Source organism: Ursus americanus, chromosome 14 (genome assembly GCF_024610735.1).
Source record: "Ursus americanus isolate L20-20 chromosome 14, mUrsAme1.1.p, whole genome shotgun sequence".
Taxonomy (NCBI): Eukaryota; Metazoa; Chordata; class Mammalia; order Carnivora; family Ursidae; genus Ursus; species Ursus americanus.
In genome coordinates this window covers 6,067,169-6,094,162 of record NC_142140.1, presented here as the reverse complement: position 1 = coordinate 6,094,162, position 26,994 = coordinate 6,067,169, and the positions used below count along the sequence as shown (strand labels likewise).

Below are 26,994 nucleotides of genomic sequence, written 5' to 3'. Positions count from 1 at the left end.
AGAGTGTCACTTTCCACACAAAAATGCTAGTATTTTGATTGGAATTTTTCTGAATCTATAGATAAATACGGAGAGAATTGATAGTTTTACAATATTGAGTATTCCAGTCCATGAACATAGTGTATCCCTTCATTTATTTAAATACTTTTTTAAAAATAATATTTTCGAGTTTTCATTATAGCAGTCTTACACATATTTTGCTAGATTTTTCCCGCCTAGGTATTTGATATTTTTGATGCTATTATAAAATTCATTTTAAAATGTCATTTTCTGTTTGTTGCTGGCTTCTAAAAATACAGTTCATTTTTGAATATTGATTGACCTTATATCCAGCAACTTTGCTAAATTCTCTTATTAATTGAAATGGGATATATATATGTATATACACACACATACAATCATGTCATTTATGAGTATTGTTAGTTGTATGTTTTCTTTTCTAATCCTTGTTTTTTTCATCTCTGTTGCACTGGATAGGATTTCCAGTACACTGTTGAATAGAAACAGTGATAGCTTGTATGCTTATCTCATTCCTGATCTCAAAGGAAAGCTTTAAATATTTCACCATCAAGTATGATGGCTCCTTTAGGTTTTTGTTTGTTTGTTTGTTTTTTATGGATGTGCTTTACCAGATTATTGAAGTTCCCTTTTCTTCCTAGTTAAGATATTTTTTTTAAATCATGAATATTTTGAATTGTGTCAAATGTTTTTATATAGAATATTTTTGATAATGCTGTAATAGCTCAGGAGGAGTATTGAAACATGAAAAATGTTTTCTATGGATATTTTAATACCACATTACCCCATTGTAATATTTTTTGAGATAATATATGGTATACCTAGTGAAAATCTGCAAATCAGCCCATAGTCACTGGCAATCTGGCTACATCTGTTTTGACACTTTTGTTCTCGTGTTTGTTTAGCTTAAGACCATTGTCTTCCCATTAGGAGTGCTTGGCACAGTAAATTAAACACAAGGGTACACGGGAGTGTAGTGTACCGCATCATTTTGCCGGACTAAACAATTCTGAGTAGGACAGTCCTTTTCCACTCTGTGATAATTTCAAGCTATTCGAGGTGCTTCAGTAGTAAAGCATTATTTAAAACTACTACCACCCTTATCTTTTCCTGGTTGCAAGAGGGCCCTTGACAGTGTTTGAGAGGTGGACAAAGCAAAGAGAAAGAGTGCTCTGACATCTCTTTGGTGGCCCCTCCTTTCTGAATAGTTACAAACTCCTGGATCATTCCCTTATTTTTTTCTTTTCCACTCCGTCTCCTATCTCCCATTTTCATTACCCTCTCACTGCAAAGCCAAAACCAAAATGTGCTGAGCTAGCTGGGGAGAACATTCCAATTTCTTTTTTCTGACCTCCACACCATTCTTCACTTGCTGCCAGTATATGCTTGGTAAAGTAGGAATTTCAATTAAACCAGAGTAACTAGCTGTTCAACAGACTTAGGTTTAGTGTTGACTCAATTACTAATAAGTTTGCCTTTAGAAACACGTGAAGGTAGTTTCAGCAAAAGAACCAAGCTTGAGTCAGTTTGACCATGGTGAAAAAGAAGACATGAATCTCTGCTCAGGAAGCAGAAATGATGGCTGTGGATGAGGGCATGATCCTGTAATCTTTCCTGTCTCCTGACATCTCAGGACTGGATTAAGCAAGCTATCCAAACAAGATGTGACCTACGCAAGAGAAAATGAACTTTTGAAAAACATAAGTACACATGGCCTTCTCTAAAAGCTGATGATAGGCCCTTTGTTGATCTGAATTTGAAAATTTGTTATGAGACCTTCTGGCTCATTATAAGGAAAAGTACATATACGGTTCCATATTGGAATGCTTCAGCCTCCGCCAGAGTTATCAGTGGGAGTATCAGCAGGGAACCAAACCACAGAAGCATTGGATTTGGGTTTTGATATAGTCTAAGAAGACAACAGAATGAAAATATATTTTTTTGCATTGAAGAAACAAACGACACAGCAAAGAATCCATTTCTAATCCTTTTCTTAATTCATGGTGTCCAGAGTAAGAGATTCTCTATTCTGAGAAATCACAACAGGATTCAAATCCCAATACCTGTCACCTGTATGACATCAGGCAAGGCACGTAACCTCTTTAAGTTTTAAGATTTTATTTTAAGATTTTTATTTTATTTGAGAAAGAGAGTATGAGCAGAAGGGAAGAGAAAGGGTTAAACAGTCTCTGTGCTGAGCAGGGAGCCCAATGTGGGGCTTAAGGTGGGTCTCAATCCCAGGATCCTGAGATCATGACCTGAGCTGAAACCAAGAGTCAGATGCTTAACCAAATGAGCTACCCAGGCTCCCTGCACTTAACCCCTTTCTGTCTAATGTTTTCAATCCATTGGGTGGTGATAATAATTGTATATAACCCATAGGACTATTCATAGATGTAAATTACATGTATGTATACATTTATAAATTACACATATATACATTAATAAATTATAAATTACACATGTAATGGTTTTAAGGTATAATCTCTGTCATGTAAGTACTTCAAAATTTTTATCTATTATTAAGTTGTACTTCTGCTAATGAGATCCAGATCTTTTTCCTGCTTTCCTGATCAAAATCCGTGATACCAGTGAAGGAAAAGAAATGAATTGATAGAATTTTTTTTAAATGCTTGAGCCAAAAGGACAACCAACTGTTGATAAGCATTAAAAATATTTTCTGATTTTCCTTTATTTTACTTGAAACTACCTTAAAATTTTCTCTACTTTTCCAGGTTTTATCGCATGATAATTCCTTTTAAGAGGACTGAGAAACATGCAAGGAATATATTTATTCCCTCTGTTCAGTGAAATCATGGGAAGACACTACAACAAAAAGATATTTAGCTTAATTTTTACTTTTACGAAAGTAAGACTTCTACCTAGTTTTAAAAGTCAGGATAAAGCTTTTCATGAAGAACACCAACCCTCAGTCCCCAGTTCCTATTCCTCAGAAACAGTCATTTTTAATTCTTTTAAACATTTCTCCTATAATTTACATCTCCGTCTTTAAAATAACATGTGGTGTGCTGCTATTTTAAAAGTTGTATTCATTCCCCATGGACTTCCTACAGTGCGAGATAAGAAGTTAGCTCTTCACCACCACACCCATTTTCCCAAAACACACACTTGTCCTTCCTGCCATCTTCACATGTATTTGTAGTTTTCAGTGAACTCAGTTGTCTGCGTTTGCACCGTATTCACTCTGAAAGTACTGCTTCCAGTTGAGCCATGCAGTATACTACTGTTCTGTTTCCCATCCTTAATAGCTGTTTATTTTTCTGGAGGGTTTTTTTTTTTTAACTTAGAAATTGTTCAGGACACCTGGGTGGCTCAGTTGGTTGAGCATCTGCCTTTGGCTCAGGTCATGATCTCAGGGTCCTGGGATCGAGCCCCGCACTGGGCTCCCTGCTCAGTGGAGGCCCTTGTGTCCCTCTCCTTCTGCCCTTCCCCCAGCTCATGCTCTCTCCCTCTTTCTCTCTCTCAAATAAATAAATTAATCTTAAAAAAAAAAAAAAAGAAGTTCACTTTTACTGTTCCTTTTCCAGAACTGTCACTAGTTCTTTCTCCAACTCTCTGACAGTAATAAAAACTGTCACTTAGCAGTCATATATACCGGGCACTCTGATTTGTTGGGTAATCTCATATGGCCTTCTTCATCTTCCCATTTTATTCTATCCAGGCTGCTCAGGATCTGTTGTCCTGGGTCTTCCTTTTACCCCTTCTGTTTTTAGGTCCTTTGTGTCCTCGATCCTATGTTTTCCTTTTGTTCTGGTGTGGACCTCTCAGAAAGAGTACCTGGGGTGGGGTGACTTTGTTTTGAGGTCCTCTCTTTCTGAAATGCCTTTCTGCTCGTACTCTTGAGTGAAGATTTGTTTGGCTGAGTCTAAAATCCCAAGTTGGAAATAATAATTTTTTCTTTGAATTTTGAAGACCTTGCTGTATTGATTTTCTGGCTTCTGGTGTTGCTGTTAAGCTGTTCGCTGCCATTCTGGTTCTTATCCTTTATATGGGCTTCCCCACCCCCACCCCCCACCCCGTCTGGAGGATTTTCGGAGGGTCTCTATAAAAAGAGCGTTAGTCTTTATAGTGATTCCTTCTGCACGGTTTAAGAAATCCTTTCTTTCTTGGGTCTTATTGTTTTAACCAATGTAAATCTTTGCCCTTGGCCACTCTAAAATTAAAGAAAACCTGAGGGACAGCTTAATAGCACTTTTCAAGTGCAAGTGGTAATGGGCAAATAGAAGATGGTAGCTAAGTATGTTTAGAAAATGGGGGGGAAAGTAACAAACTCCAACATAGGTTAGACCATCACTTCCCCAACTATTCTGTCAAATGTGAAACTCTGCAAATGTTGCAGATTTTGCCTTCCCTCTCATTTGTACATTCTCATGAACTATTAGCATATGAGCCTTAAGAAGTTCTGCATAAACCTATTTAACCTTGTTTGACCTAGCATTTCTTAAATTTATTTGTTCACCAAATTTTTTTCTTTTTAATTATTTTAAAAGGAACATCATTAACATATGTATAACACAGTTGGAGAAAAGCCAGATAAGACCTAGACTTTCCTGGCTACGAAAGAGCAATTAAGCATTGGAATGAGTAACCAGGAGAAGCTGTGGACTCCTTTTCCAGAGGTCTTTAAAACAGGACATCTGTTCAAGGCGTAGTCCTGTTTGAACAATAGGACTTTGCTGGTGTTTCTTCCTCTTCCTGTCCCCTAGTGGTAGCGTTGGAGGCTGTTAGCCCACCTTTTACATGATTCTAGTACTCTGGTTACTGATATGTATAAGAATTACTACTGCTGCCAATAATTATATTTATTGCAAACTTACTAAGTGGCCCTATGTTAGGTGCTTTATATATATTATCTAATTTAATCTTCACAACACCTCTCTGAGGTAGGCAGTATTATTTTACAAATGGGCTAATTAGGTGTAAAGAGATCACAAAACTGGCAAGCACTAGGTCAAGATTCAAACCCAGGCCATCTGGCATAATAACTGGCTCACTGTGAATCTTCACTGTGAATGTTCAGAACCACAAAAAATAAACAAATAAATTATGTATGCCTGTATTTATTATGTAAAATGATCTGTGCTCACTTTATTAGACTATTCCCTAAACTTTTGGTGAATTCAGATTTTATTAATTTTTGTTAGAAACAAATTCTGTTACAGGTGATTTTATGCTAGTTTTCCATCCAGTAAATGGGTACTTGCATGAGACTTCTTTCCTTCATAAATATGATGTCATTCCTATATATCAAGACCCCCCAAAATCTAGATCTATGAAAATTGGCATAGGTTAAAAGTCCCATTTTCAACATATTTACATACAGTAACATCTTCCTAATGGGGTGCAGAGAATGCTAGGGTAGGAGACAGAAAACCTGGATTCTCCTTTGGTCAGCCCCTGACCGTGTTCATGGGCAAATCATTTCTCTCATTCCCTTCATCTGTCAAATGAGGGACTTTTCAAAAAGGCCTTTGCCACTCTTCTATTTCAGGATGATTTTTGTCTCTGGATATCAGCCACCATCATGGGAGAGGACTTCAATTAGAAAATTCCCAGGTCAATTTACACTGCAAAACGATTTGCATGAATCAGTAGGAGGGGCTGGATAAATAACCTAGGACCGTATTGATGAGTACTGTGACGTTAAACTGAGACAAATTAGAAGAGATTGAAAAAATCTTTAAGGCCACTTCCTTAAGTTTTAGAGAATCCATGAAAGGCTTTTTTCTGGCACCTCCCTTGCTGCACAGCTGAATACCTTTCTCCAGTGAAGCTTTTATATGATAATTACTCAGTCTTCATAGTGTGTTCCCAGCTCCCCGTACCTGGCATATCCTAGGTGTTCACTGAAGGTTTGTTGAGATTAATTGTTGTTTAGGATAGAACGGGACGATCAGGAAGACATTTGCTTTTTCTCTTTCTTTCTTTCTTTCTTTCTTTTTTTTTTTTTTAGATTCTATTTATTCATCTGACAGAGAGAGAGACAGCCAGCGAGAGAGGGAACACAAGCAGGGGGAGTGGGAGAGGAAGAAGCAGGCTCCCAGCGGAGGAGCCTGATGTGGGGCTCGATCCCAGAATGCGGGGATCACACCCTGAGCCGAAGGGAGACGCCCAACGGCTGAGCCACCCAGGCGCCCCGACATTTGCTTTTTCTAACCAATTTAGAAAGTCAAGGAAAAAAGCTTAGAAAGCTAAGTGTGCAGGTTATGGAGTTTTTGACCACCTGGGTTCACAGTCCAGCTCTGTTCCTTAGTAACTGTGTTCTTAGGCAAGTTACCTACTTCCATGTCTGTGCCTCAGTTTCCTGTTCTCTAAGGAGAATTATAAGTGCACCTACCTCATAACATTGTTGTGAGGTGTAAATGATATGGCCCAAGTGTTTTTGGCACAATACTTAGCAAAGATTTAGGGTTCTATTAATATTAGCTAGTGTAATTAGCTAATAATGTAGTAAGGTGATGCAGCATTTCCCCAGAAATTGTAGTAGAAATCCTCCTTTTCTTAAGGGGCAGCAATTATACTGGACCAATATATTGGACCCCAAAGGTAAACCATGTAGTTCTGGGGCTTGATTTTATACATTACCATCTTTCCTGGCCCACTTCCATATTCCCAAATAATGCTGCATTTCCAGTTAGAGAGGTTACTTTGTTTTGGCCTGATATTGGTTATATTTTTGTTTGAAATACATTATATTTCAGAGTATTATGCAAAGTCTACTCATTGACTATAATACAGTGTAAAGCCAAGTTTGAAGGTCTAAGATAAATGGCACCAATTCACGTCCTTGTTCAGTGTCTGCCTAAAGACTTTTGCTTGAAACACACTTAAGGTTCTGAAATTGATGGATAAACCCCGATGCAACCCATTCCTGTCACCCAGCTGGAAAGTTAAGACAGTGAGTGTTATTTATCCCTCAGAAGGACTGTTGTTCATGCAAATATTTTGTTCATTTGTTCTTTCATGGGTAATTACACGGAGTAACAAAAAACACCTCGACTTACAGCTTGGCAGAAACAGTAGCTTATGTTTTCTAGAGACAAAATTAGAAGCAGCCTCCCTGGACCCATCTCTGAGTCAAAATAAAGTAAAATGTCTAGGGAACCACTGTGCCTCCCAGTAACTATGGTTCATGGAGTCATATTGTTTAGGTCAAGATGTCCCAGAATAAAAAGAACAGGGAGAAGGGAGAGGGGGAAAGGAAAATGTGTATTTGAGTAATATGTTTTCTTAGAGATGAAGAGGCAAGCTGTTTTTCTTTCTTACATTGTCTTTTCTATGTAGGGGGGGAGCTTTATAAGACCCTAATCTTGCTCCTCAAATTATCAAGAGAAAAACTGAATACACTTAGTTAAAGGGAGGAGTTACAGTTTAAATTGTATTTTATTTGTAATACTGAAGATTATCATCTTTTCTAGGGGAGTATAAGTCTTAGCAAAACTAAACCTTGAGAAAGTATCTTTATTTTTCCCTTTTATTTTTGTAAACATTTTCTACATGTTTTCTTTTTTATTTTAATTTTTTAAAAAGATTTATTTATTTTAGAGAGAGAGAGCAAGCATGAGTAGGGGGGAAGGGCAGAGAGAGAGGGAGAGAGAAGACAGAGAACCTTGAGTGGGCTTCACACCCAGCGCAGAGCCCAACGCGGGCCTCGATCCCACGATCCTGAGATCACGACCTGAGCCGAAACAAAGAGCTGGACACTTAACCAACTGAGCCACCAGGCACCACTATTTTAATTTTTATTTACTTTTTAAGTAATCTCTACACCCAATGTGGGGCTTGAACTCACAACCCTGAGATCAAGAATCACATGCTCCACCGACTAAGCCAGCAGGCGCCCCTATTTTTTTTTTTTTTTTTACATTTTCACATAAAAACGAATGATCGTTCAGTTGGTAAACATTTAGTAAACAACAACTATGCATAAGGACTAAAGGGAAAACAGAATACCAAGACACCGTCCATTTAGAACTTGAAATCTGATAGCAGAGATATTTATCCAAATAATTCTGTCAATGGTAAAAGAGAGGTACAAAGAGCTGTGGGGATGCAAAGAATGGGGAGTGTTTTTAAGCTGGAGACTTCATGGAAGGTTTCCTGGAGAAAGTAGCATTTGGATACTGTGGGATGTCCTGCTGTGGGAAAGACAGAGGGATTGTGACACGCAGCGATGAGGGATGGGAAGAAGACAGAACAGCCTTGGCATGAACAAAGATAAGCAGACTAGAAAATGCAGAGCATATTTAACCTGGGCAAATAGTATGATATGCCTGACCACAGGGTATGCCAAGAATGGGAGTGGGGTCTGTGATCACTAGTGGAAAATAAGACTGAGAAAGTAAGTTAGGACTGTGTCAGGGAGGGCCTTGAAAGCCATGGTAAAACATTTCGTTTATATCTATATAATATAAGAAGGTCAGGGTTTCTCCTGCTTTTCAACTCATATGCCCTTAAAAGAAGAGGACAGCAAAAACATAGCATTCTGTGGGGGAAGAGGGAGGGATGTGTAAGTGGAGCGCAGGGGATGTTTAGGGCAGTAAAGCTATTCTGTATGATTCTGTAATGGTGGATACATGGACATTATGCATTTGTCAAAACCATAGAATGTACAACACCAAGAATGAACTGGAATGCAAACTGGGGATAATAATGTATCAATACTGGTTCATCAGTTTTATAACAAACATAGCATGTTAATGCAAGTGTTAATAATAGGGGAAATTCAAGTTAATAATAGGGGAAGTTGTGTGTGTTTCAGGGGTCAGGAAAAGGGAGGACAGGAAAAGGATATATGGGAACTCTGTACTTTCTGCTCAACTTTTAAGGAAACCTAAAACTGCTTTTGAAAATAAAGTCTAGGGGGCGCCTGGGTGGCTCAGTTGGTAAAGAATCTGACTCTTGATCTCATCTCTGGTCTTGATCTCAGTGTCATGAGTTCAAGTTCCACATTGGGCTCCATGCTGGGTGTGGAGCCTACTTTAAAAAAATAAAAATAAAGTCTAGGGATGCCTGGCTGGCTCAGTCAGTAGAGCATGTGACTCTTGATCTCGGGGTTGTAAGTTTGAGCCCCACACTGGGTGCAGAGATTACTTTAAAAAAATAAAATCTTTAAAAATAAATAAATGAAAATAGAGTCTGTTTTTTTTAAATGGCATTCTTTTGGCTATAAAATTTACCACAGGTATCCATTTTTTAGGGAGTTCCATATTATATCTTTAAAATCACATGATTTTTTTTATCCTGTTCGTTTACACACAAATGGTTATTTTAACATTAAAAATTTCCCCAAAACTTTGCAATAAAGTAAATGGTCCCTCAGGGTATGATTCCTGTGTTAAGAAGCATGGCTTTGGTTGACAGGGAATCACTGAAGTCATATATTAAAAGTGAAACAAAACAAAATTAAACCAGCAAAATGATGAGCAACCAGTTTTTCTTGCAACACAGATATTTTTTGCATGCTTATTTTCATTTCCCAGTATTCATATGGAGGTTTATCCACTACTTTTAACTCAGCAAGCTTTATTTTGTTTGCAGATGAACTTTGCAACAGGCATAATAAGAAATAGTTGATAAACCCACTTTTGTGGATGTTGCAATTAAAACATAAGAGGTATATTTTGATATGCAGATAATTTATACCAAGCAAAGTAGATAGAGAAATGTATAATAAGCATGCTGAGGAGATGGACAGAGTATGTGGAGGGACCTGGGTGAGTTAGTTTAGATGAATTGTGAAGCGAAGGGCACAGTTTGATGGGTGCCCCGTCGTTAAGAGCACAGATGTTTTTCTGGGTGTCATTGAGACCCAGCCTGACCTTTAAGCTATCACCAGTACACATTCTTCTTCTTCTTGTGTGTCGTGTTTATACTGTGACTCAGATAACTTAAGGTTGTTTGGGTACTTATTTGTGTAGATATTCAGACATGTGAACCCAAACGGTGCCTTTAATGAGTCCCCTTGGAAGCCCTGAAGCACATTCATAGGACAGTCTCCTTATTTGTGTTTTCAAGGCACTTTGTTTTCCTTATGAAGACCACAACTGGAATTTTTAACCTCATGCCTTTGAGAGTAAATTCCTTAGCTCTCTGCTTGCTGGGAAAAAACAAGAGACCCACTGACAGATACCCCTAGGAGAGTAGCCCTTTCTCCATAAAACTGTTTCATCAATGAGGGAATAAAGAGAATATATACAGAATGGATAGGGTCCTGGGTCAATCTTGAGTGTGAATCCTCTATTGACCAGCTATTGGACACTGGGCAAGTCACTTTACCTCTCCGGTCCTGGCTTATCTATAAAGTGGGGGATAAGATCTTGGGTTACGTGATCAGGGAAATTCAAATCAAAACCACACTAAGATACCACCTTACGCCAGTTAGAATGGCAAAAATTGACAACACAAGAAACAACAATTGTTGGAGAGGATGTGGAGAAAGGGGATCCCTCCTACGTTGTTGGTGGGAATGCAAGTTGGTACAGCCACTCTGGAAAACAGTGTGGAGGTCCCTTAAAAAGTTAAAAATTGAGCTACCCTATGATCCAGCCATTGCACTACTGGGTATTTACCCCAAAGATACAGACGTAGTGAAGAGAAGGGCCATATGCACCCCAACGTTCATAGCAGCTCTGTCCACAATAGCTAAATCGTGGAAGGAACCGAGATGCCCTTCAACAGATGACTGGATTAGAAGTTGTGGTCCATATATACAATGGAATATTATTCAACTATCAAAAAGAACGATTTCTCAACATTTGCTGCAACATGGACAGCACGAGAGGAGATAATGCTAAGTGAAATAAGTCAAGCAGAGAAAGACAATTATCATATGGTTTCTCTCATCTATGGAACATAAGAACTAGGAAGATCGGTAGGAGAAGAAAGGGATAAAGAAAGGGGGTGTAATCAGAAGGGGGAATGAAGCATGAGAGACTGTGGACTCTGAGAAACAAACTGAGGGCTTCAGAGGGGAGGGGGGTGGGGGAATGGGATAGGCTGGTGATGGATAGTAAGGAGGGCACATATTGCATGGTGCACTGGGTGTTACACACAACTAATGAATCATGGAACTTCACATCAAAAACCAGGGATGGGGGCGCCTGGGTGGCACAGCGGTTAAGCGTCTGCCTTCGGCTCAGGGCGTGATCCCGGTGTTGTGGGATCGAGCCCCACATCAGGCTCTTCCGCTATGAGCCTGCTTCTTCCTCTCCCACTCCCCCTGCTTGTGTTCCCTCTCTCGCTGGCTGTCTCTATCTCTGTCAAATAAATAAATAAAATCTTTAAAAAAAAAAAAACAAAGAAACCAGGGATGTACTGTATGGTGACTAACATAATATAATTTAAAAAATATTAAAAAAAAAAAGATCTTGGGTTACGTGGAGTAAGAGAACATGTCTGGTGTGTGGGAGGTACTTCAATAAATACTAGTTTGTTTCCCCCCTTCCTGCCTGTTCTGCTCAACTTCCAGAGCCTCTGCATCAATTCATTCGGTATTTCATGGGAACACATACTATGAGCCAAGCCCATTGCTAGGTGATGGGGAAATGACTAGGAATAAGATACATCAGCCTATGATCTCAGGAGCCGCTAGAGTTTAATGAGCAGCTCATCTCTTTGTCTCCCATGTCAGCAGTCCCGAATTCACACAGCCCTTCACTAGTGTTTTTGACCCAAGAGTTACCACTTAAAGTACTCAGTGACTGCTCTTTTGGTACCATTTTGAAGAGTGAACTGGCTTCAGGAGAACCAAGGACCCGTGAGGCACTGCGTGGGTTCAAATGTCTGAATATCTCCATCAATCAGTACCCACGTAGGTTCCTAAGGTTTAAGGTCCCCACCCTCTGGCGGCTCACGCATCCACATTAAATAGTGCGAACTAAAATCTCTCAGGGTTTTATTTCACTTACTATGACTGCAAATCATATTCTGCAAAATACACGTGGCATGTATCATCCTAAGCAGGCAATGCATGAAATGAGTTATTTTGTGGCCTTAGAATCCATATAAGTGTTTTTACCTTTGTCTTTTATATGTTTTCTTGTTTCCATTTTTGTTTTGTTGTGGTTTTGGTTTGAGGGTGGTTTAAAATTAATGCTGTGCTAGATTGTCATTTCAACATTCTCTCGTTCATAATGAGCTATGTTTCCACGATCTCTAACCTTTCCATTCTCGATATGGAGAACACATTCTCCCCTTTAAGGAAAACTGTATGCACAGAAAAGATAAATATTTGAGTAAGTTTTCTTAGAGGGATCTCCCCTTCTTAAAAAGATTCATTTTTGTATTACCTGAAGAATAAAATCATTCTTATAATGCAGTTAAAGAATATATTTGTACCTAAATTTAATGTGCCGAATTTTCTGTCACACAAAACCATTATAAACACAAATGGGGGAGCAAAATTTTTATCCTAAAAAAAAAATTTAGCATCTTTAATTCCAAGGAAGTAAAATTGCCCCAGAACTTTATGTTCTTTAAAAATCGTTACCAGACTTGATTTGATGATCTCCTTTAGGAGATCATGAGAGCAGGGCTGTTTGTAGGACTTTCTCGTGGGTACACTGACCACATCGATGCTATTGTAGGATTCTCTGCTATGATATCCAGGTAAGGGGTGGCTTCCTTCCTTTAGTAAGGCACCCTGGACAGCACGAAGGTGGTTGTTTTTTCCTCTCTCATAGTGGTAATCTAGATGAGAGCACAGTACCAAAGACCCTTTCAGGTCCCTTCCTGTGTATCTTTAGAAGTTTGCTCTGCTTTCCAGAACTAACTCCCCAGCTTTTCTTTTTTTTTTTCCATTTCAGAAATTACCATGGTTGACACCGAGATGCCATTTTGGCCCACCAACTTTGGAATCAGCTCCGTGGATCTCTCTGTAATGGATGACCACTCCCATTCTTTTGACATCAAGCCCTTCACCACTGTGGATTTCTCCAGCATTTCCACTCCACACTATGAAGACATTCCATTTGCAAGAGCGGACCCAATGGTTGCTGATTACAAGTATGACCTGAAGCTCCAAGAGTACCAAAGTATGATAGTTATTTTCACTTTTCACACTGCTAAGACTAGAATTGGACTAACCTCTCAATAACACTGGAATAAATGCTCCAGAGACTAGAACTCTATAAAAAAGATACTTACCATTCATTTACTCATCCATTTATCTTTGAAACATTATGTATTTATGACATCCCAAAAAGGATGATAGTGTGTAAATACCCCAGGTCATTCTTTCCTTTTTTTCCCCTCCTCTCTTCCCTCTTCCTTTCCCTGTTTCTTGTTTCTTTCCTTCTTAGGAGCATTTTCCAGTATGGCTGCATTGCCAGGGTCATCTCAGGCTAAGTAAGAGTCCGTCACCCAAACTCTGAATTCTTTTGGTGCTTTTAAGTTACTAAGTAATAGTTTGCTACCTTACATAATTTCTCATCACCAAATTGCAAAGTTGTGGTCCATTTTTCCTAATTCTGCCATTTGAGCAGCTTACACTGAAACCTGTTTTTCTGCACAAATTTAAATTTTGCCATTGTAGTCTATTGATAAATCTTCCTGCCATTAAGTAAATGCACATCAAAAACATCAGACTCAAGACAAACCAAAACGGCGCTTTTCAAGATAAAATAAATTTCTATGATGCTATTTCCTTGATTTTTATCTTTGTGCTGATATGCTGGTTTTCCAAAGCCACCACCATGTAATTGGCAACCATTACTTGACAATAAGTAAGAACTTCCTGTATTTCTAGTTTTTTTTTTTTTTGAGATAAATATTATACTTGGTTATATTTGTGTGGTTTTCGGCTACAGCCTAAAATGGAAATTTAATAGGCCTGATCCTAACCAACAGAAAGAAGGGTAGTACTTACTCTCCATGGGTTCTCTCACTCTCTATTGAAGATTATTTTACAAACCACCTTTTCTGACTCAACACTGGTGCAAACCTGTTCTCTTATTTTTCATGTGCCTTCAAGCTGGGCATGACATTACCTTTTCATAGCGGTGTTCCTTCTGTGTTTCTTTTCCAAGAGTGGTTTAAAAATACTTCTAAAATGTGGTATTTAAATACAAATGTATAGCTTAATATTGTGATGAATGCCAAATATAGCACATTATGTACCAAAATAACCTTAATTGTCTCAGATACTATGTGGTGTCTGTCAGAGCTTTAGTATTGAAGGGTCCTAGAACCACAGACTTAATTCCCTTCCCTCACTCAGTTTTACAGGTGAGGCTCAGAAGTGTTGTGACTTGCCTGTGGTTATAAAGCCTACTTTTTCCTGTGTTTTTTTTCATGTTCGGTAATGCTTCTACACATAAATAATAAACATATGGCAGTAAGGTAGACTATGGTGACTTGCCACAGAGCCTTTGTAGTAGTCTTTCATGCGATAATTACCTGCTCACATTTTTCTGTACACAGGTGCAATCAAAGTGGAGCCTGCATCCCCACCTTATTATTCGGAAAAGACTCAGCTGTACAGTAAGCCTCATGAAGAGCCTTCCAACTCCCTCATGGCAATTGAATGCCGAGTCTGTGGAGATAAAGCTTCCGGGTTCCACTATGGCGTTCATGCTTGTGAAGGATGCAAGGTAAAAAAAAAAAAAAAGAGAGAGAGAGAGTTTTTTTTTTTTTTTTTTCAAAAAATTTGCTGAAAATTCACTTGTTCTTTCAATTCTTGTTGTGAACACAAAGCAAGGATTTGAGATAAAACTTTTTGTTTGTTTGATTTGGTAAAACCCGTTCTTCAAATGATTTATTTGAAAACCTAAGAGAATTGGTAAACGCAGAGCTGCATTGCCTCACTTCCCTTTCTCCAAATTGCTCCTTGAGCTACTGATCTCGTTCATTGCTTGCACCTTGCAGGTTAAAAAAGGGGGAGGGGGGGAATTTACTCAGTGTGTCATGGCAAGACAGGGATGAGCTGGCTCAGAACTCATGTTTTCTGAATCCTCTAGTTTGGGTGTTTTGGGTTTTTTCCTCACTATTGTATATGATATTTTGTATATGTGAGGCTTGACATATTAGACAGATGGATACCTTCATCTGATGCCCAGGACAGCCCTGTGAGGTTGAGCTTCGCGATGGTCAAGTGGCCATCAAGATGTAGAGATTCTGAATTAGCGAAACTCACCATGGTCATCCATCAGTAAGTGGCAGAACTAGGACCAGAACATGTATCTTATGATTCCTAAGCCAGTGCTCTGTGTTTTCTTATTTCTTATTCCGGAAGGGAGATGTTATTTTTCCGCCATTCTTTGTGAAAAGTGTATTTTGGAAAGGTCAAACATTTAGTAATATTCTGCCCAATTATTAAGAAATTTTAAATCTACTCAGATTTTAATAGGTAGTCTTTTAAAATAATTAATTTTAATATACTCAGTGAATCGGTAGTATTTATTATATACTCCAGGGCTAAGAATAAATTGTTCATAAATATTTACCTTATAAAATAAACACTGCTTAGAAAAGATCAGAATCGATCCTCAGTTGGGCTTTTTATTCAGAATGAAGATATACAACACCAGTTAGGTAGGTGTTAGAACATCTAGGGTCTGAAATAAATATTTATTGAATTTCTACTATGTACCAGATATTGTGCAAGATGCTTTAGCATATATCATTTTTAAACAATATCCTGCCTTAGTTTTTGCATCTATAAAATGATGGGGTTGAATTAGACGATCTCTAGAATCTCTTCAATTCAAATAGTTTATTATTAAAGGCAACCTAATAAAGTGAAAAGACACAAGCTAGTAGTCACCTAGTCATTTGCCCAGACTTACTAGCCAATCACATAAACACTTCAGCCCTCGTCACCTCATGCATAGAACAACTTGGTTGGATTAGCAGTATCCAAGGTCTAATTCCTTTTTAAGGTCTAAAATTCCAAAATGAGTTTTTGAAATACCATTGGCAAGAGACGCTTTCATTTAAAACACTAAAACCTATTCACTGTGTGATTAAAACCAAACTAAAATATCTGTGTCATGGAACTTTACATCAAAAACTAGGGATGTTTTTTAGAAACACAGGACCAATGGTGACTAACACAGGACCAATGGTGACTAACATGATATAATAAAAAAAAAACTCAAATATCTGTGATCTCCAAATCATTATGTATAGCCAGTTATTTAAGATTCCAATGAGTGGTGAGAACATGCCATTTTATTGTGTTAGATTTATATAATTTTGGAGTAAATTGTTGCCAAATTCTGAGAAATACCTGAAGAAACCATTCCATTTAGTCATCTTGGTAATTTATGTTGATAAGCAGAACTGTGATCGATTAAGTTTCCATAATACATTATTGTTTTTTATGGGCTGGTGAAGCACTTAGAAAACTAGAACATTTAAGCAAATAGTTCTTCCATGATTCTGTTAGGCAGATATTTGTGGGGAGTTAACATTAGTGATAAGAGCTAAAAACTGAAAGACAATAGCTGATTATAGTATAGTAATAAACGCTAAGTTCTGGAGGGCACAGAAACTTAGAAAATAAAAGGGAGTGAAGAAGATAGCAAGAAGGAGAAAAGAGGAAGGACAAAGTCCAAATGCCATCAAGTTAGGAACAGAAAGGGTCCTGAGGCAGACATGGAGAGTGAATATTTAATCAGATCTGAAGAATACCCTGGATTACAGACTTCCAAGACTAAAATGCAAGGAACGTTATACTAACCTTGGAAGGGGAAATAGACATCTACTCATTTTAAAGATAAGAATAAGAAAAATGTTAGTCGAATAATATAATTTGGCTTCTCCAAGTATAAGTCAGCAGTTCTCAAAATGTGGTCTAGAAGCCTCTAGGGGTCCCTAAGACCTTTCCAAGGCACCCGTGATGTTGAAACTCTTTTTATAATAATATTTGGTTGTCATTTACCATTTTCACTCTCATTGTCTCAGAAGTGTATGTGGAGTGTTCCAGAAACTACATGACATGGAATGGTAACATAGCTCTGGTGGTTAATGGACTGTTTGCCTGTTAGGTTCTTGTACATAACAATTTCTCAGTTTTAATTTCTAGTCTGATAAGTATCAGTAGATATAGCCCACATAAACCAAAGTTCATGGGGTTCTCAATAATTTTTAAGAGACCGAAAGGGTCCTGAGACCAGAAAGTTTGAGAACTGCTATTATAAGGGATTGAGGGTTTGCTACTTTGGAACTAAACAAAATTGTCGCCACAGTCTGAATGCAGCCCATTTAGACCAGTGGCTACCAGCAATCAAAGGTATCTTCTTAGCTTATCGACAGTACTCAATAAAAAGCCAGGAAAGTGAAATTAACAAGTGTTTGCCTCATGTATTTTCTAAAGGGTTCTTCGGCAGTTTAACGTCTGCCATTTAGTAGAATGTAGGATATGCCCATAATTAAAATACTAGTTAACCATCAACCTGCAGACTAATTTATGGATTGAAAAGAATAGTTGTAGTATTGCTTATGATAGCTGTTAGTAGGTCTTCTGAAACAGTTTTACAGTGCCCATGGAACAGGTTTCTAGTAGTGATCCTTGCCAAAAATCAAACAGGAATAAAAAGATTAGGCTTGGATTAAAGTGGAATAGCGACAGATTCTTGGGTTATTAATATTTCAGACTTAGGTAGAATATAACCTTTGGCTACTGAATAATACATACACCTTAGAGCTTGCAAAGCTGTCATTTCTTGCTTACAAATTGGACACTTAACTCATTTTCTAGTAGGTTTCATCCTATTTTTGTATCTTTAGTGAAAGATCATTTTAGAACCACAGACTTACCTACATATAAAAGTAAGTACAGTCTACTATATCATACAGTGTAATCTGTTTTGGTGCTCCTATGTAGGGCCCTAACTCAGGAAGGGTTTTTAGTATGTTCTACCTGCCATGGGAGCTCATTGACTGAGCTTCTCTGGGCCATACCACTTCACAGGAAAGCCAAACACAGGACCAGCACAGGGCTTTTAATCTCACCGTAAAATTAACTTGGGTCTCATTGCACCTAAGTTAAAAGTTTTGTTAAAAGTAAAGCAATTAAGGAGAAGCTGGAGAAAAATTTTTATAAGACAAAAGCAAAAAAGCAGCCATCACCTTCTCACAGACAAATACGAAGACCTCGGAATAAATCTATACCAAAAAAATTTCTGCAGTGGGGATTCATGCATTTCCATCACACCAGTTCACAGACTTTGTGGTAATCAGAAGACTAAGCTATTGAAATTGCACACAGTTTTATAGACTCTAAAATAATAAATAAGAGTGTTGTCAAAGAGTGTTTTCTTGATCAGCAATATGAAGAAACCTCAGGGAAGCCTGCTTCATTCTTCAAATCAATAAATAACTGTACAGAAAAGCACTCTAATAGCCTTATATCTTCCTCGCTAGGTTTCTTGAAATAATCAAAGGATGAGAATACAGTTGGCTATTATGAACTAAGTGTTTTGAAAAAGAAAAGTAAAAGCAACTTCAAAGCTGTATGCTGAAGTGTGTATACATTCAGTTTATGATTTTATGTACATATACAGTACATAAATAATACTCAGAATTATTTTCCTTTAACATTGAAAGACCCTGAATCATCATAAAAAAATAATGTGGAACACTGAAAGATATTGTATGAGTCAAAACAAAACTTTGCATTGTAAGGGTTAAACTTAAATAACATAATTCTCTCATCAAAAAACCTTCCTATCCAGCCATGCCAAATAACTGACTACTCTGGGACCTGCCCCATTCTCAGCTAGCCAAGCAGCATTTTCCACCATGGAGATGAGTTTTTAGAAGTGAAAATTTTAAAAAGCAGTCAAGGATTATCATAAAACATATATGGTCACAATGGCAAAAATCCAAACAAAATTTCCCACCAACGTTTATCAGTGAGAATAGTTCTGCACATTAGCCTTCTATTAGTAAGTGAAATAAAATAACTTTTTATAATATTCAGAGGTCTTCAGAACTCTTTGAGAATTAAGGAGGCTTCAAGTTCCAGCAGATCCTTTATACGACCTAATCTTTGAGATACTGCTGACCTCACAAGGGTAAGGAAAACTTCTCCCAAACGAGCAACAATAGCAACACAAACAAACAAAAAACTCTAGGTCTTGACCTGTGGGCTGCAGGCACACTTACTGAGGCAAAGTTTCTCTCATGGTAGATGCCTATAGGAGTACTGAGGTGCAGGATTGCCCCAGAGACCAATGCCTAGAACAGTATCCAGGGCCATCAATGAGGGGGAGCTGAGTTTAGGGCTTTTGAATTGAGCCTGCTTTCTCAAGGGAATTTGAAATAGTCACAAGTCACTGGCACCTCTGGCTTCCAACAGAAGCATCTTTTTGGAAATTCTTTTTGGAAGAAAGAATTCCCAATTTAGATCCTATAGGATTCCCACAGTTTAAGGTCAATATATGAGTTCAACATAAAATATCAGTCAGTAAACACATTAAGAAGTCAATCAACTTGAATGACATCTACCAAAAATAAACAAAAACAGATTTACGCCCCTCCACCCCATACAAGGAAAGCAGATAATTGGGATTGCCTGATAGAGAATATAGAACAGCCGTGTATGAACTGTTTCAAGAAGGAGGGCAGAATCACAGCAATGAACAAGCAACAATAGATGATCAGGAATGACCAGGCATATTTGAAAATAAATCAATTTATTTAGTGAAGTGAAACTTAAAAAGTGAAAAATATAATTATTGAAATAAAAATTCAGGGAAAGGGTTAAATAGCTATTGGACATAGCAGAAGAAAGGACTACTGAACTGGCAGGTAAATGTAATGAAATTATTGAGATTGAGAATTACAGTGCCTTACGAATATGTCCTGTCCAGAATCTGCTAGAATTTGAAGCCTCTTAGTTCTTGAAGGATTCGTAGGATCTTTGAATATTAGGAAAGTATGTTTTCTTCACGAATCAATACAAGAGTAATGTACAGAACGGTTCTCACTGATGAACTTTTGGTGAGAGATGTTTCCCTTTTTTTCTCACTGTTATTATGTAGCTTTTGTGATCTTATTTGACCGTTGTTCTGATGTTTACTTTTGCAACCAGTGTTAGTGAGTAATTGATGACAGAAAGATGGAAAATGTAAAGGAGAAGTTCAGAAACATGGAAGGCTAGAATAAGGTCTAACGCTTCTCTAATTCGTGTCAGAACTGATGAACAAGTGAAACCATGATGCAGAAAACATGCCCAAGAGAATCAATGAAAAGAAAACCATTCCGAGACACACTGCCCTAAAACTGCAGAACACCGAAAACTGAGAGAGTGTATAAAAGCAACCGAAGAGAAAAGAAAAAAACACTTCAAAGTCAACTGACGGTAGACCTCTCCACAGCAACAGTGGAAGCGCAGAGATCATGGGATCCGAAGTGAGATGGAAGATAACAGAGTTCTCTGTAATCTTTCAACAGTGAGAGAGAAACGAAACTGTTTACAGGTTCAAAAAAAAACCCCGAGAGACTGAAATAGTAAATTTCAAGGATAGTAAACCACAGAGAGCAGAAGATGTTTGCAACACCTGTAACAGACAGCAGATTAATGCCTAGAATATATAAAGAATTTCTAAAACTCAGTTTTAAGGAAGGGACAATCCAGTTGGAAACTAGGAAATAAAAAATCAGGAAAATACAAATTAAGATCACATTTAGATTCTATTTACACACACTACATTGACAGAAATTAAGAAGTCTGACAATACCAATCTTAGAGGGAATATAAATTGATAAAATCACTCTGGAATACAGTTTGCCTTGATCTTGTAAAATTTCACATTCACTTACTGTACAATCCAAAAAACCCCACTCCTAGGTAACTCTTGTACGTGGGCATCATAAAACATTTACAGGAATATGTATCAAAGCACTGTTCATAATAGCAAAATGTTGGCAATAATTTAAACATCCATCAATGTGAGAAGATATCAATAAATTGTGGAATAGTCATACAATAGAATATTATGAAATTGTGAAAATGAATAAATCCTAGCTTTTCACAAGAAAGTAGGTAAATTTTAGAAACCTAATACTAAATTTAAAAAAATAAAAATCCCAAAATTCTATATAAAGCCCCCAAACAAGCGTAACTAATCAGTGTATTATTCAGTTTTCACATACGGTGTGATTAAACTGTATTTTCTTAAAAGTCGTGAAAACAGTAAACACAAAATTGAGAATGATGATTACTTCGTCAAGGGGACACAGAGGACAGGAGCTGGATAGGGGAAGAATACATAAGTATTCCAGTCATGATTTTAAATCTTGGCGGTGGGCTCATGTGTGATAATTATCTTACTGTGTTTTATAATTACATGTATTTTCTACATGTCTGTAATTAATATTACATTTAATAAGATAACAGAAAAGGAAGAGAGTATACCAGTGGCCTTGTGATATCTCAGTCATGACTTAGGATAGAAAAGTATCAGAGATGGCCCATTAAGGAAGTTAAGTGATGTACATCTTCATTCAATAGATTTTAATAGAAGGCTTCTGTTGGTATTGGGTCATATCCAGTGGCTCCCCATAGAGCTCACAATTTTAATTGGGCAGTGGGGGAGGGGCAGAAAATAAACACTTAAAATAAAATAAGTAAATTATATGATATATTAGAAAGTCCTAAGCGTTATTGGAAAGAAAAGAAAAGAAAAAAGAAAAAAGAAAAGAAAGAAAAGGAAAGGGAAAACTAGAGCAGAGTGAAGGAGACCAGGAGCTCCAGAGGAGAAGCGGAGGCAAGGACGGGCCACAGTATTAAATAGGGTGTATAAGCCTCATTGAGAAGTTGAGATGTTGGCAAGACGTGAAGGCCATGAGGAGAATAAGCAGGTGTATATTTAGAAGAAGAGCTTTCCACGTGAGAGAAAGAAGTCAGGAGTCACTTCAAAGAGGCTGGCTTGAAAAAAAAAAAAGTTTGGCTTGAGAGACTCAGAGGGTGGTTGTAGCACCTGAGATGGTGAAAGCTGCCAGTAAGGTGAGTTTGCAGTGTAAGATCCAGAGTTTCAGTGTTGGACGTGCTGGGTTTGAGGTAGCGGTTAGATTTCCAAGTGACGTGTCAAGTAAGCAGTAGAAATACTTGTCTAGAATTCAAAGTACAAATCTGGAGAAAATGAAAACGCCTGTCAGTGGCAGAACCAGTACTAGTTCAGGGATTTCTGTACCCAACAGGGCCAGAAGCATTTGAAAGAGTTAAGAATTGAGTTTCATGGAGATAAACACAGTAGAAATGAGTAAGAACACCCTGACAATGAAAAAAAAAATGGAGTTAGCAAACATTTCCAATTAAAATTTCTTTCAGGTCTTTCAATAAAGTATAAATACAGCAGAATTCAATTAGCCTCACATCGACCTATTTGCTATTTTGAGATGGCAGTCCATTGTCTGAGGATTTATATATTACTTCTTCTGTTCTTTCCTATTATCTTTTTTTTTTGTAAGCTACAACAGTTATGGAGCACTCTTTCAACTACATAAGTAAATGAAACCAATTCTGTAGGAAATTATGCAACATAGAGAATTCTAAAAAATTATCCACATGTGGATTTTTATTGGCCCTGATCATGTTTTAGAATGAAGTGATTATAACTTTGCCAAATGGCTTAGCACAATAATAAAGGCTGGGGCATGCTGTTGGAATGATTTGCAGAGAGACTGAACTGATTACATGGTGTTTTATTTGCATCACATTAAATCCAGAGCACTTCTCAGAGCATGCTGAGCTCCAAGTGTAGAGCCAAGATACGGTGAATGACATCAGTTGGCTGTGGTCACTGTTTCAGGGCTGAAGAAGGACACTGGAGCTCTTCTGGTTCTTTATCTTAGAGCAAAGAAAACTGGCAGTTCGGTGACTTGTCTGAAGTCAGCAGTGACAGAGCCTACCTTTTCGGATACCTAGGCCAGTGTACCTTTAGCCAAATGTTGCTGCTTCCATGTGTCATTAAGACCTAAAATTTGCTTCTTTTTTCCATATTCTTTTGCAGGGGTTCTTCCGAAGGACAATCAGATTGAAGCTCATTTATGATAGGTGTGACCTTAACTGTCGGATCCATAAAAAAAGTAGAAATAAATGTCAGTACTGTCGGTTTCAGAAATGCCTTGCTGTGGGGATGTCTCACAATGGTAAGTGAACACTTAGCACGCGTACTTTACTGTTCTCATTATGGCTTCCAGGTCAGGAGCCTCTAGGGCCATTGCTGAAAATGCATACAGTTTCCCACAAAATGTCAGATTTCAGAATAGTATATGCTGATAAAGTATTTCTCATTTTGGTCAGAGTCTAGGTTTTTAGTGTAGAATCCTTCTCTCTGTGTTGGGCATCTGCCATGGTGGGAGAAAAGACTTGAAAATATGAGCAATGATAGAATTAACTCGTATTTTAAAGTGAATGTAATGCTTGTGATTAGTTTTTTATGTTGCTTTAATAGCATTAGAAAGAATTATGCTTTTGTGTATCAGTAGTTCCTTTCTACTTTAAATGTAAGAAAATTCTGCAGGTTTCTGGGTATGGAAATTTAAGTGGCATATCAGAATTTAGAATATATCGTTTTTTTCCCCTCTTTACTGTGCAAAGATGATTACAGGCGTAACAGTATCCTTGACATCAAGGAGCATCGTGGATAAAGCAAAGAATTTTAAGGTTCTGTAGAAACATAAGAGAATAGAAGTTTGTTTTTAAAACCCGTATGTAAAATCAAGGAGTGTCAACTTAAGAGAATGTAGATGACCCAAAAAGACCCTTGTTTTCATGAACTGTAGCACTAACTCAGTAAAGTCATGGAAGACAGGCCTATTTGAAGAAATAGTTCTTGATTTCCATTTAGCTCAGACTGATGTTAACAAAGTCACAAAAACAATTCGATAGTAACTTGACAGTATTATATTTGTCAAGTATTAGTTCTTTGAAAACTCATTATGAGCTCAAGAAATATAAAATGCCAAAGTGATCAAATAAAATCTGAAGTCTCAGTTCACTAGATATTCTATTTGTTTTCTTTATTTTGCCTTCACCTGTGTCAAAACTGATCTGGTAAGAAAATAATGTTTGAAGTCAATCTTCATATGTTAGGACTCCAAAGCATCTATGAAAATTAAAGTTTTATTCCATCATGCAGATGTTTGGTTTTCACAGTGGACATCTTCAAAATATTTGAGAATCGCTAATTGGTTGATATCCAACTCTTTAAAAATAGTTCAGAAAATTATAATTTTATAATTAATATGGGTCATTTCCTCTAAAGGCAAGAGTGTATTATGAAGAGATCTATCAGCTATACTGGGCAGGATGGAGATTTGGGTCTGACTTCCCTCATGGTTGATTACATCTGCTGTGTAACAGTATACAGCTACAGTCATTGATTGCAAAATAATTTACTGGTTTGATGCCATCAATTCCCTTTCTATTTCAGACTTCATAAAACATAAGGGCACATTTTCGAGTCAAGGGTTGTATTTTAGATGATGCAATCAAGTTGCAATAAACTTATTTTATCTTTATGAAGAAATCTTGACGTTGAAATCATTATTACTAAGACTGCCTAGAAAAGCATGCCATTTCTGTTTTTAACGGTATTTATTTTTTGCCCTTTAAAAATTTGTCACTTCACATACCATATATTTACTCTTGCTTGCACACATTCACATAAAACACGTCTCCTTTTGCTTTGCTTATTGTTTATAGGCAAATAAACAATCTATGTAGTATTGACGGTATAATTTTCTCTTCCCAGAAAAATCAAAGCCCATTAACTTAATAATAAAGTCATCATTTGACTTCATATGACAATTAATTTATTCTATTTAGAGAGAAGAGCAATCTTGATAGGGAGTGTTCAGTTAGTTCCTCTTGGAAAGATAAAAAAAAAAAGGAATTAAATGTTCTGGCATCAAAGACTTATGAAGTTCAACATTTACAAGTTTGCAACTGTGACTGAGAAAATCCCTTCTAAGAGGTTTTTATGAGAATGTGTTTGCTGCACAGAAAAGATCCATTTGATCTGTGCACACGAAGGGAAACTCAGCAACGAGGTTTTGAGTAGTTTTGCCTGTTATCCTGGGAAAGGAAACATTTCCAAATACAAAGTTTCCTAGGAGGTTGTAGTAACTATTTAAAACTATTTTGTTAATTTATTAATGTTTTATGTGAAAGGACCTCACTGTAATAACCCACCCAACCTATCAAGAACCTTCTAGTGTTATACCAAAATCAGCACCTCGATGCTTTCCATACACACAAGAAGAGATGACCATTCTCCCAAAGTAAATTTACTCCATTCTCTGTTACTGCTGTTTCTGCTCTTTGATCTCTGTTTCATCCAGATGCATTAGCCACCCACTCCCAGCCTTAAAGGAGGCTTCTAGGTAACCTTCAAGGAACCCTCAGGGCCCTGGGGAACATTGTTGAAAAATCACGGAAACAAGGATTGCTAGATCTTTCAACTTTGTAAGTTCTATGATTCTACATAACTCAAACAACCTACCTCGCTGAGTTTTTCACTTTTCAACAAACTGGACCATATTTTGTAGACATTGTCACCGTTTTCTCACATAGGCAGGTATCTGGCATCTCTCAACTGCCTGAATTTCAAAGTTTGCACCTGGGTGTTTTGGTGCCATAACATATAATTCATATGCCTGAATCAGGTCTTCTGGACGTTCTGAACAATTGCTCAGCAATTTAAGGCAGTACATTTGATAGTCACATTTGATATAGCCTCAGAGTACAAATCCGAAGCAGTCTGGGCTAAAGAAAGTATAAGTGGTATGTTCGGTTAACGGCATATTGTTCCCTCTTCAGATGGAACTTTCGTCTTGATCGTGACATGTAGCCTAAACATTGTAGGACAGAAAGATTGCAGAATTCTTACACCTGGGAACCCAGTTGTTTCTCAGAGATCTGTTTTCAGCATTGAGTAGGAAAAGCAAGCAAGTGTTGGACTGATGTGCTTTGGGATCGTATTTTTTGTTTTTCTGTAGTGGTCAGGATAAACACGTGTTGCAGTTGTCTTGGTCATTTGACATACCATCGTTTCTAGACCACGGGTCAATCCCGCGATCACTCCCCTGTCTTCCTGAGTCATGCTAAGCACCGTCAGTTCAATATCCTGCCAGACACCTTTCCAGGAAAGCTCCAAATGAAAGTAAAGCAGAAACCAAGACCCAGCTTCCTGGGCTACTCAGAGGTGCATGTGACTTACCAGGTGGTCGCGGCATCACCTGCTACTTGTTCATTTTGAATTAGTGGAGCTGGTATCTACAGACGCCTGATAAAAATACCCTCGTAGATTAATGTCGTTTCTTCAGTCATATGGGCCCTCACACACACTTTTATATTTTTTTCTTAGTGTAATTTTTGTTTTAAAGTCCTGTTGTCAAGATCCCTGACATGAATCATATTTTTTAAATGTGTCTTCTTTATTTTTGATAATTTATTCATTAAGAATTCTGACTATTGAATATTTCATTTTTGGAGCTGCTTTTCATGTATGAACTAAGTAATAAAATTGTAAGTGCAGGCTGTTCATTTTAAAAAATATGAAGTAGAGAAGAATTGACTTATGTTACTTATGAGTCACTTAGCTAGGTTTTCCCTATGTCACTGAGATTTGAATGAAAATGACACTTTTCATAAATATAAAAATTAGTGAAATCTTAGTTTTACTGATCAGGACATTCTATTATATAAATCATGGGTTTTTTTCCTGTTATTAAAAAAAAAGCTGACAACTTTAAAAGTAATTTCTCAGCAGCTTCATAAAAATCCAGAAAAAGGGTTTCACAGATATTTGTGGCACTCAGCATTTTCTAAGGCAGTTCTCTCCTTCCCTGTAAAAAAGAAAAGCATGAATGGCAAATAAGTTTAAACTTCAGCGTGATAGATTTTTTTCTTTAGTCTTCTTTGTAATATAAAGGAAAATTACCCAAATGTTAATTTTCAGAAAATTTCACCAAGTAAAAAAATCCCAACACATGGCAGCT

At 37.4% G+C, this 26,994-nt stretch overlaps 1 protein-coding gene across 3 annotated transcripts in view; it reads left to right on the top strand.

The window, feature by feature from the left end:
• The window catches only part of PPARG (peroxisome proliferator activated receptor gamma), a 129,426-nt gene that overhangs the window by 68,565 nt on the left and 33,867 nt on the right, over positions 1-26,994 (top strand). For all 3 annotated transcript variants that reach the window (XM_045812298.2, XM_045812299.2, XM_045812297.2), the window contains 3 exons: positions 12,846-13,073; positions 14,461-14,630; positions 23,001-23,139. In XM_045812298.2, the coding sequence (XP_045668254.1) occupies positions 12,854-13,073; positions 14,461-14,630; positions 23,001-23,139 (529 nt within the window). In that variant the 5' untranslated portion in view covers positions 12,846-12,853. The remainder of the gene's footprint in view (positions 1-12,845; positions 13,074-14,460; positions 14,631-23,000; positions 23,140-26,994) is intronic.